Genomic DNA, 11563 nt, shown 5'->3' on the forward strand with positions numbered 1-11563 from the left:
TCCTGAACTGTCTCCAATTGAGAATGTGTGGTGCATTGTGAAGCACAAAATACTGCAGAATTGCACTGCTGAAGACCTGCGTAATGAATGAATGGGGGTAAATTCCACTTGCTAAACTTAAACTTGTGTCTTCAGTGAACAAATGCTTAAGTGTTTTATGAAGAAATGGTAATGTTACACAGGTAAACACTTTACTGTCCTGTCCTTACTTTTTTGGAGAGTGTGCAATCATGTGATCTGAAATGAGTGCATATAAAATAAAAAAACACAATTAAATTCACAAGGTTAAACATAAAAAATGTGTTGTTGTAGTGCTTTCAATATAGCACAGGGTGAATAGAATTTACAAATCACTTGTTTTTATTTGCATTTTGCACACTGTTGTAACTGTTTTGGAATTGGGGTGTATTTGTGCTTTTTTAAGGTTATTTTATATCCTCTTTGGAACTTGACAGTATAAATGACCAATTACTTTTGGTGTAAGTGGAAAAATAAGTTCTGACATCCTGCAAAATATTTCCTAGTAACACTTTACATTTAAGGTTCCATTTGTTAGTTCACTACATTATCATGAACTAACAGTGAACAATGCTTTTACAGCATTTATTAATCTTGGTTTATATTAATTCCAGCATACACTAATACATTTTTAAAAGTTGTTAGTTAACATTAGTTAATGCATTATGAACTAACAGTAACTAACAAAGAACAATTGTATTTTTATAAATGAACATTAGCCAAGATTAATAAATATTGATTAATAAAGATATATTGTACATTGTTAGTTCATGAAACCTAATGCGTTAACTAATGTTAACAACTAATGTTAATGTTTAAAGTGTGTAAAGCACTACCTCTTTTGTGTTACGTGTAAGAAATTCATGCTAGTTGAGTATATGATGACAGAATTTTCATTTGTGTGGGAACTATTCCTTTAAAGAGCTTCAGAAGCCAAAAATAATTTCATGTATCTGTATTCACCCTATGAGATTTCATTTGCCTGGTCTTTACAGACAGCCAGTCGAAAATAAAGTCAACCAGAAGTCTCTGTAAAAGTCAGTATGTGTGGTGCACTTCTTTGTCGATCCATTTACTTGTGCATGCCAAAAGGAAAAGGACCAAAACATCTTATCTGTTCAGTTTTTGTCCTTCCTGCCTGTGCGTGTTTGTGAGAAGTAGAAAGAAGTGTGTATTATCAAGGTCAAGTTAATCTTGGCTACGAGAAATCCGCGTTTCAAAATGTAAAGCTGAGGCCATGGTCAGGAGAGGGCAGGAAATGCCTGAGATTGCTCTATCGGGGTAACAAAGGCTAAGTTCTGAGAACTAAAAACAGTTTGAGTTCAGAATAAAGTAAGGGCCCAGTCAAACATTGGAAGCTTCAGACACGGTGTTCTTTGTGTTCATCTCAGCTACACCCTGTCAAAGCTAGGGCTTTCTCTTGTGTGCTTGGCTTGTCCCAGCTCTCATTTGAGATATCATGAGATATCATTATTTCAAACCTAATGCAAACTTTAATCAACCATGTTTAAAATTTAGATTCTGCTTAGGTGCCTGTTTACTAGAAGGTTACGACCTTCCACTATGCATGTCACTATTACTATTTCTCTAAGTAATAAGTATTACATTTAGGCACATATCTGCACCATTTTTCTTAAGGGCAATATAATGCACTTGTTGAGTTGAGGTGTGATAAGTAATCTTGCTTATGATTTTCACATGTTGGACAAAAAATTGTGTAAAATCCCATAGATCCCATCACATTGAAGGAAGTACCCGAGCCATATCAAGGCACCAGAATATCCTAGAGACCTGGGACACATATAAACTACCTAGGTCACCTTAGCAGCTGCACAGTTTCATGCTAATAACCTCTCAGATTACCTTAGAATTGTGGTGGCAAGTTTTGCATGGGTAAGCACCACTTGTATTGTCTTCAAAAATTTAATTAAGTAGTTGTGTTTGGGTTTCTTATTGTCTTTTTTTTATTTATTTTTTTATGTGTTCAGGTGTTTCGAGTGGCCAGTGTGTGTCTGGGCAGTCCTCCAGACACCATTTGTTGGGAATACCGGGACAAGGAAAAGAACTTCCACTGCATGGGGCCTCTAACACCACTGGAGTTCTACAAAAAGCACGTCAAGCCCCTCTACAATCTCCAGGACAAGGTATGAGTAGAACCAATTACCTCAACATCATCCGTCAGTTGTTGTCTTTCCACATCCGTCTGTTGTAGCCCTTTCTCACAGGTTGCGTAACATCTCTATTCAGGTCTGCCTCGTTAATGACCCTCGACCCCAGAACCCCTATGGGAAACTGTACAGCGTGGAGTTTCTGGGTAACATGGTGGCCGGCCGCAGGACACTTTACAACAACCAGCCCATCGAACTGCTAAAGAAAGCTGCTGCAGATTCCATTAAGAATGGAGAGGTGAAACCAACTAGTTGTCTGAACAAGTAGTAGTAGACTAGTTGGTCTTAAGGTGATGTTAGGCATATTAGATGTTTCACAAAAACATTTGTCTTAAGATGGTTATTTTATATCTTCTGCTTTAGTGTGTCAAGGAAATATCAATTTTAGATTTCCAAATATTACTTTTCCAAATAAAAGTAGAGCAAGGAGTCATACAACAGATGGTATGGCCCCCACAGAGCCCGAATCTCAATATCACTGTGTCAGTCTGGGATTACATGGAGAGACAGAAGCAATTGAGACAGCCTAAATACTTAGAAGAACCATGGCAAGTTCTTGAAGATGTTGGAACAACCTATCTGTCAACAACCTTGAAAAACTGTGTGCAAGTGTACCTAGGAGAATTGCTGCTGTTTTAAAGGCATAGGTTTATCACACTAAATATTGATTACATTTTTTATGTTTAAGAACTATTGAAACAAATATTGTTGGATTATTGGATATTAAGAGGATTATTGGTTGCCCCCTGCCTCCCTATATATATATATATATTGTCTATTGTGTATTCTATATATACTTTTTTCTTTTCAATATTTATCTATTTATTATTCAATTTTAATTATTTTTTTAAATGTCTTGTTGCTGTTTTTGTATTGTTGTGTACTGGAAGCTATTGTCACCAAGACAAATTCCTTGTATGTGTAAGCATACTTGGCAATAAAGCTCTTTCTGATTCTGATTCTGAAATATATTTCACACAAAAAAATTGAACATTTTCTGGAAAAGTTTGTACACCTAAATGTATTGTTTGGTACTCCAACAATAGAAAAACAACAAATAGACGTCAAAAAAAAAAAAAAAAAAAGATGGATCAATGGCAGTGCAGTACAATAGTACAGTACCAACTCTAGGAGTTTGTTTTAGATATACTGGCTCCGGTTTAGGGATTTTGAAAAAACTATTTAACAGAGTTTGTAAATTAACAGCATGTTGGTTTCGTCAGCTGTCCTTCTCAAAGTGGAGTTTGGCATATTTGTATTAATTAGTGTCTCTCTTTTCTGGTTTCAGGCTGTGTGGTTTGGCTGTGATGTAGGCAAGCATTTCCATGGCAAACTGGGCATCAATGACATGAATGTGTGAGTATTGCTGCTTACTTCAGTTATATGGTGAGAAATATATACATGCATACATAATACCAAGTTTTCTCTGTATATACGTGTAGGTTTAACCATGAGCTGGTGTTTGGCATCTCGGTAAAGAACTTGTCTAAGGCAGAGAGGCTGATCTATGGAGACTCCCTGATGACCCACGCTATGATCCTGACTGCTGTCACTGACAAGGTATTGAGAGCACGGCACACTCTCAGAAGCACAGTGCACATTAGCTTTGTAAGAGACTTCCTGGCCAGTTGACGCAACTGTTAGTGCTGCAATGTCTTGCATTCATAAAAATGTGCTTTCTTTGTGATTTAAATTAGTTTTTTTGAACATTATTGTTGCAAATTGTGCTGATTTAAATAAAACATGTCACCAAGGGAAAAAGATGAAGTTTTGTCGAAATTTGCAAGAATGAGATATAATCTGGGAAGCATCAGTTAAAAACGGTTCAGTGTTGCACCACCACTGAATGTGATGGCTTTCCAGCAAAAGTGTGTTTATGAATTTATAACCATCATAGAGTTACATTATAGCTCTTTGTAAAAATAAAACTGTTTTAATGAAAAATGTAAATTGTTTACACAAAATATGTCGCTTAAAATAGCTATTTTATATTGTGTCTTCTTGACCATTGAGAATGTTGGAAGAACTAGTAAAACTCTGAACCACTGGTCTGACTCCATCTCGGTCAGCAGACAAGATCCTGAGCCCTGAACATGCTTCGATTAGTACAGAAACTTGTGCGAGCTTCAAAATATTTAAAGGCCAGTATACTGAAATTGCCCATTGGAATTCTCTTGTGACTTCATAGGTCATGACCCTGTCTGCTTATTATGGGCTCTTACAGTTAGTTTGACCGGGTCAGAGTTTGTTTTTAATTTTTATATATATGTATATCTTTTTTTGCAGTTTTAATAAGTAAAAGTTTTGGAGATTACTGTCTATTTCTCACCAAAATGACCACATCTGTGTCCAGAGTTCTTCCTCCCATCTTATTGCTCTCTTCTGGGGCATCCCGCTGGCCAACCAAAGTATACATGTGCTGTAAAGCAAAGGGCCTCTTTGGCCAGTCTTATTAATCAGTGGGGAAAAAGCCCTTGTTTGTATGGCAGAAAGAGCAGTGGGATCATTAAACACTTAGAAATATAAACACTTTTGAAGTGCTATTCATTTAAGTAGGCAGTCATTTAGCAGACACTTACAGTATACCCAAAGCGATGGTTTCTTAGGGGGTCAGTTTATTATTTTATTATTAAAATATTCAGTTATTACAGCTTATTATTACAGTAACCCTGGAGCAACTTGCAGTTAAGTGTCTTGCTCAAGTTTGCATTTCTTTAATCCTTTTTGAAATTAAATAATTATAAACATTTGCGTATAATTCACACACTACCAGTCAAATGTCTGGACATACTCCTTTACTGTTTGGTCCAACTCATCCTTTTATAAAAAAAAAAACAATATTATTATTATTTTTTTTTTTTTAAAGAAATTCATATGCATACACAAATTTTATTTTGTCTACAAAACTAATTTCAAGCATTTAAGTACAAGCCATTTGATTTTCAAGGTTTTGAGAAACACAAATTCAGTCAATTGTCCAAATGTATATTGGCTGGTCAGTCAGTCTGTCATCTTATTTCAGTTTTTTTTCTATGGTTGTACTAGTCCATTCAGTTGAAATGGAAATACGACACCCCAGATAGAGTTTAGATATCCTTGGTGTTCTTATTTGAAATGACATCTTTTAAGATATTTCTTTGTTTGGTTTTGAAAGAGGGGCAAATCTTAACATTGTCTCTCATAACTGTGTCAGGGTGATTGTGTTTATTATTAATGTTTCTCATTATTTTTCTTAACCTTTGTATTTCTTTATCAGAATGGGAAAGAGGAATGCTACGAGAAGTGGCGTGTGGAGAACTCGTGGGGAGACGACCGTGGGAATAAAGGTGAGGAGTCACCGCCAGTCTGCCTCTCACACATGCTTCACAATTCACAGATATTTGGCTTTTCACACTGAATAATTCAATTTGCAGCAGGATTACCTCTGGTAGCTTCTGCTCAACTTTCCAATGACTAAATAATTAACTCATAATCAAGAAGACAGGGAGTCGGATATTTGATATAGCACAGGTCTGTGCTGGGCCTCTTTAGATTCAGAGGCTTAGGGCCAAGACGCTGTATGTGCTAGTCGGACCGGCACATCTGTAGTTCAGCTCACAGCTGGTCCTCATGTCCAAACTCACCCATTGACATTATATTTGAGGGGCTGTTTAATGAGCTTTGGCTGCCAGGAGAGAGAAAGTGTGTATACACACACACGCACAGGATTTTGCTTTCCACTTACACATGCATTCCTCTGCAGCTTATAAAGGTATTTTGACCTGCTTGTTCTGTGTAGAAACGTTTCCTTGCAGATTGCTTTATCTGTGTTTAAAGTTTTTCCATTTTTCCATTTTTAAAATACTTCTATCCCATTTTAATGTGCAAAAGCAAATCAAATAAGCCATTTTTAGGTTGACTTCTTCAAAGAGTGTAAACACTGGCACTTTCAAAGCACTCTGTTTGTTTGAGAGGTCTGACATGTCAACTTCTGACTGTTTGCTAAGGCAAGCGTTACTTATTATTGCACAAACTTTGAACAAACCACTAACCCTATAAAACTTAATGCGTAACTTGCCTTCAGACACATCTGGGATGCCAGGAGGTTGAGTAAATCATGAGAGAATTTAAATTTTTGGGTGAACTATCCCTTTAAATGGGGTTGCACATCGGACAGCGTCTTTCGACAGAACCTAGCTATGACTCCGGAGACTGGTCAAATTGATTATTTACTCTAGCCATCACTGGATGATATATTGTATATATGTATCTTTCATATAGTCTACACCATGTTTTTTCAGTTACAAGTATGTCTTTTTGTGGTTTAACAGTTTGAATGAATCCAATTCAAGGCATGCTGTGTGAGAGTACAAACTGGAAATTTTGCATAATAAACGTCGCCATTTCTAATCGTTCAGTTTGCGCATTTACACCAGTTTCATACACTAACCTGCAAACTCATCAACGTCCCTTTGTTCATTCATGAAGAAGTACAAAAACTTTTGTAACTTTTGTGTGTTTGGTGACTAGATTCAAAACACTGGACTGCCTGTGTGTGATACAGTACCTGTGCCTTGTTCTACCCATGACTGGTATCACCCCTTGTGGTCTCCCAAAGCTATTACACCAGACTACATTAAATAGAAGGCCAACTGACAGTGAATGGGAAAGTACTAAAAATAGGCTTCTAATTTAAATGTTGGGTAATGTTAATATATATCGATGCCTCAAAATCGTAACGAGGAAAAACGTGCCGAACAATTATCAGTATATTGATATTTTGTGTCATTCCTACTAGCAACCTCCCAGAACATCATAGCAACCATGCAGCAACATGCTAACAACCACTCAGAACACTTCAGCAACCATGCAGCAACCCTTTGGCAACCACCCACGAACCATAACATTGTGGTGACACATTTTTGCACAGGCAGTCACTACAGTATAGTACATCATCTTCTAGTACTTTTTGTAATATGCATTTGTGCATATGGCACAGAAATGACACTTTTTGTAATGAATCTTCTAAAATCCTATTCAGAATCTTCTGAATATTCTAAAAAACATCTGCCATCACAGTAAAAACGGCAGCCTGTTGGCAACGTGTGTATTAAAAAAAAAAATCACAACTAGTCACAACCATGGACGATTTCAAATCACAATCGTAAATGAATAGTGGCTTTTTCGTGGGTTGTGATGAATATTTATTTGACAGTAAGAAGAGGAGGGAGAGCAAAGTCATCAGTGGTTTTTTTTTGTTTTTTTTTTTAGGTTTAAAGGGTTAATGGCTCTAAAATTGGTCATAACAGTCGTTTCCCCCTGGAGATTAGGCAGTAATGAGATATTCTCAGGGGGGTAGGTTGAAGTTTCTTGAAGAATAAAGGCTTCAGGCTGCTATGAGTGATTATTTATACCTCATTCCTGCCTATTTTTCCTCTTTAAATATTGTGCCACAAACAAGAGGTCGGAGGGGTAATTTTGTAACTGATTTTGACAGAATATTTATATGCAGTAAATGGTTCACTGGTGGCCACTGAAGCTTGTACATTTTATGACTGTAAAAGTGGAGTGATGAATGGAGATATAAATATGCTCTCAGACGGTTTTTGTCCCTCAAGAACGGATGATTTTTATTATGAACTTAAAGTCTGCTTTTAGGTCTTGTAACAGTGTAAATATGCGTGATGATTTTAGCAGAAATCGAGACACTTTCAACACTACAATTTGTGTAAAAATTAAGAAAATGGAATGAGATTATGTACTTGTTTTCCTGCCATCCTGTAGAAAGTGTCCAAATTATGTCACTTCGACACTTCCTTGGGCCACAATTTTATTGAACGTTCCATTGGATCCAGAAATCACAAATGACTAGAAAAAACATAGAAATTGATTTGTAAAAAGGTGTGGGAAACCCGGAGGTGTATTTTGAAATACCACACTTTAATAACCAAAGCATTGAGCTGAGGTATTGATGCGTCATTAGGAAATTCAGATATCCATTGTTGAATATGCTCTACTGGTCCTTTTCTTGTCTGTATGTTCTGTTCTGTTTCACAGGATGTTTTTTCAGCTCATTGGCCCGGTTTTAATGGATCTTTGTCAGCCGGACATGGTTTAAAAGTGAAAAACCTTATCCTCATCCACTTCCTGCTTTTAGCAGGGTGAACCATGTCAAACTTTTATGCTTTCTTAATGGTCTGCTGAAGTGGTTGCGATTAGTAGAGGAACTCAATTTATCAGAATGCATTGTTGGAAACAAATCTCCAGGCGCACCCTAAATGAATGTAAAAGTATGTCGTGTATTTGTGAAAGGAAAATCTTTTTGGTTAGAGCACAAGTTTCAGATGCTGAGTCCAAGTGACGTTTCAAGTCTTGAGCTGTTCGCCCACCGAACGGGAAGCTCCATGCTGTGTTGCGTTGCGGGTAGAACACCGCACAGGTATCGCACACAGAACTTATCGATGCGGTGAATGTAGGTGGCAGTTGAAAACAGTGAATCTACATTAATCACTATACAGGAAAAAGTTGCAAAGGTTTTTGCACTTCTTCAAGTATTAGCAAAGTGACATCGACGAGTTGGTGTATGAAAAAAAAAACATTCCTTGATAACATTTGGGTCAAATTTAATGGAAAAAATTCTTATCAGCCTCCGGAGTCTTGAGCTGGTGTGTGTACATTCAATGTTTTTTTGGATGCTTTGTGTCATCAATCAGACGCATCTTATGTGCATACTAGGTTTTGAAACAGCCTTTGTGTCAGAACCACACCTATGATGCCATAAAATGCAGTCTAGGTAGGCAGCTCTCTAGGTTGTAGAACAGAGCTATAGTGTCTTATATACATGATGCCACAATCATCTGTTTAAACCCTTATGCGGCGTCTGGCTGTATTGACAACCCATGAAAATGCGTGTACAGAGAGTTTAGTAAAGATAATGAATAGACAAGGTCTCAAAGAGCTTCTGTTTGATCCCGCACAGCAAATTAAAACCCCTAGCAGTGACATGATAGTGTTTAGCCCATCCTTTCCGCTATCTCGTTTTTGCTCATCTCTCATTTTAGTTGTTTATCTCCGCCTCTTGTCCTCGTCTCATCTCTGCCTCTTCCTGCAGGATATCTGATCATGACAGACGAGTGGTTCTCTGAGTATGTGTATGAGGTGGTGGTGGATAAGAGTTTCCTCTCTCCTGAAGTGCTGGAGGTCATGCAGCAAGATCCCATTGTCCTCCCGGCCTGGGACCCCATGGGAGCTCTGGCGTAGCCACAGAAGCGACGAAAGCCAAGGATGTGCAGAGCCAATCCAATCTCAGCCTGGTCTCCTTGACTCCACCCCAACTGGTTTTACCCCTCCCATAATCTCCAACAAAAACCTGTTTTACATAAAAAGAAAAATAATAATAAAGTTTTTATGTCTCATTTTTTATCACTGGATACTGTGTGTTTAGTCATTTCAGTGCAGTGTTTTCCTTGGGGTCACATTAGGGCTGTTCCAAAACCTAGTAGGCTGCCTTTGTGCCTATTGCCTACATAGGCAGCTGCCTACCATAGCAGAATTCGAACTAAGCGGAGCTTCATAAGAGACCTATTTGGAACGCTTTACATAGGCAGCAACTCCACGTGTCACTCGCAGTGCGTGGAAGACTAGATTAACTACTAATTTCAGATTTCACCCACTACCCAGTGGGTAGCTAGAATTTTTGTAATTTAGGACAGTCCTTGGGTCATGTATAGTACTTTGCCTACTGTAGCCTGCTTAAAGTTATGTTCCGGGTTCAATACAAGTTGAGCTCAATTAACAGCCGGTTACAGTAAGGTTCTTAAAATGGAAATGAATGGGGCCAGCCCAGTCCATAAACATTCAAATACACACTTTCAAAAGTATAGCCACAAAACATTAATCGGGGACATAAAAGGGGCCGGTGGAAGAAGATGAAGAGGGTAAAATATTTGGACATTATATAAGATGTTTTGACCACTTTGTTATTTTGATTATATTTTCTTTAGTTTAAAGTGTAATTTGAATTTAGAAATAATTTTGGTTTAATTTTTCTGTTTCAGTTTTTTAAAATCAAAATCGACCAGTAGATGTGAAGTGCGTGCCGATACAATCACTGTTAATACTAGCCATGATTTGTGTGTCAGTAGATGAAAATGATTAATAATACTAACATTCTCTATAATTTAAAGGAGCCAACATCCAAATTCTGAGGAGAATCACATTTTCTATGCGTATAAAAGGAGCGTGTCACTGTCATACATATATACTTGGCATTCTTTAAGGACGCAGTTAATCCACAAAAGAACGTAAATCAATATTTCTAATCTTGTAATTCATTGCATACAGTCCATTTACACTACCATCTTCTTATGAATGTGCTGTCTTTGTTAATATTGCTGGTGCTCGTGGGGCCTGGGTAGCTCAGAGTGTATTGACGTTGACTACCACCTCTGGAGTTGCGAGTTCGAATCCAGGGTGTGCTGAGTGACTCCAGCCAGGTCTCCTAAGTAACCAAATTGCTCCAGTTGCTAGGGAGGGTAGAGTCACATGGGGTAACCTCCTCGTGGTCACGATTAGTGGTTCTCGCTCTTGGGGCGCGTGGTAAGTTGTGCGTGGATCGCAGAGAGTAGCGTGAGCCTCCACATGCTGGGAGTCTCCGCGGTAACAACGAGTCACGTGATAAAATGTGGATTGATGGTCTCAGAAGTCCTCCGCCACCCGGATTGAGGTGAGTAACCACGCCACCACGAGGAGCTACTAAGTAGTGGGAATTGGGCATTCCAAATTGGGAGAAAAGGGGGATAAAAATAAAAAAATAATATTGCTGGTGCTTGACTGGGAATGGACTATATAATAGGACGCAGATGGTGGAAAACCCAGAGAAGAATCTCATAATTAAATTGCACTTGAACCAGCCCATTTGCACATTGCGTGGGCGATTTCGCCAAACCCACTTGCGCATAGACTTCGCGCATGCTTGCACAAAAATACCAAAACTTCATGTTTCAAAACTCCATGGCCACTGACTTTGCACTTATGACTTATGGCATAGTGCTTTACTTAGTGCTAGCGCTCTTAAAATAGAGCCCTACATGTGTTAACATGATTTTAGCAAGATAAAATCTGTGTAAAGTTATAGCAGATATTACAACTTTGTTGTCATGATGACGCCGGTAAACCTTGTAATCTGGTAGATGCAATAATAGTGGTAAATCCCTGATTTTATCACACTAAAATCATGTTAACATTTATAATGTTTACATCTTGTAGCTATACTTTTGAAAACTTGTGATTTTTACTGTTTATGGACTGGCCCCTTTCATTTCCATTGTAACTGATTACTGTAAGCGCAATTATTTATTTATTTATTTTTCTAAGTAAACGAGGGACATGTCATATTT

The 11563-nt window shown here is 37.9% G+C and overlaps 1 protein-coding gene across 1 annotated transcript in view; it reads left to right on the plus strand.

The window, feature by feature from the left end:
• Positions 1 to 9590, plus strand: part of LOC127429479 (bleomycin hydrolase-like) — a 28350-nt gene extending 18760 nt beyond the window's left edge. The window contains exons 7-12 of the mRNA XM_051678489.1: positions 2007 to 2162; positions 2266 to 2424; positions 3475 to 3542; positions 3629 to 3746; positions 5443 to 5512; positions 9277 to 9590. Of these exons, the coding sequence (XP_051534449.1) occupies positions 2007 to 2162; positions 2266 to 2424; positions 3475 to 3542; positions 3629 to 3746; positions 5443 to 5512; positions 9277 to 9425 (720 nt within the window). The 3' untranslated portion in view covers positions 9426 to 9590. The remainder of the gene's footprint in view (positions 1 to 2006; positions 2163 to 2265; positions 2425 to 3474; positions 3543 to 3628; positions 3747 to 5442; positions 5513 to 9276) is intronic.
• Positions 9591 to 11563: the final 1973 nt, after the last annotated feature.

The sequence above is a fragment of the Myxocyprinus asiaticus genome, chromosome 39 (assembly GCF_019703515.2).
Source record: "Myxocyprinus asiaticus isolate MX2 ecotype Aquarium Trade chromosome 39, UBuf_Myxa_2, whole genome shotgun sequence".
Classification (NCBI taxonomy): domain Eukaryota; kingdom Metazoa; phylum Chordata; class Actinopteri; order Cypriniformes; family Catostomidae; genus Myxocyprinus; species Myxocyprinus asiaticus.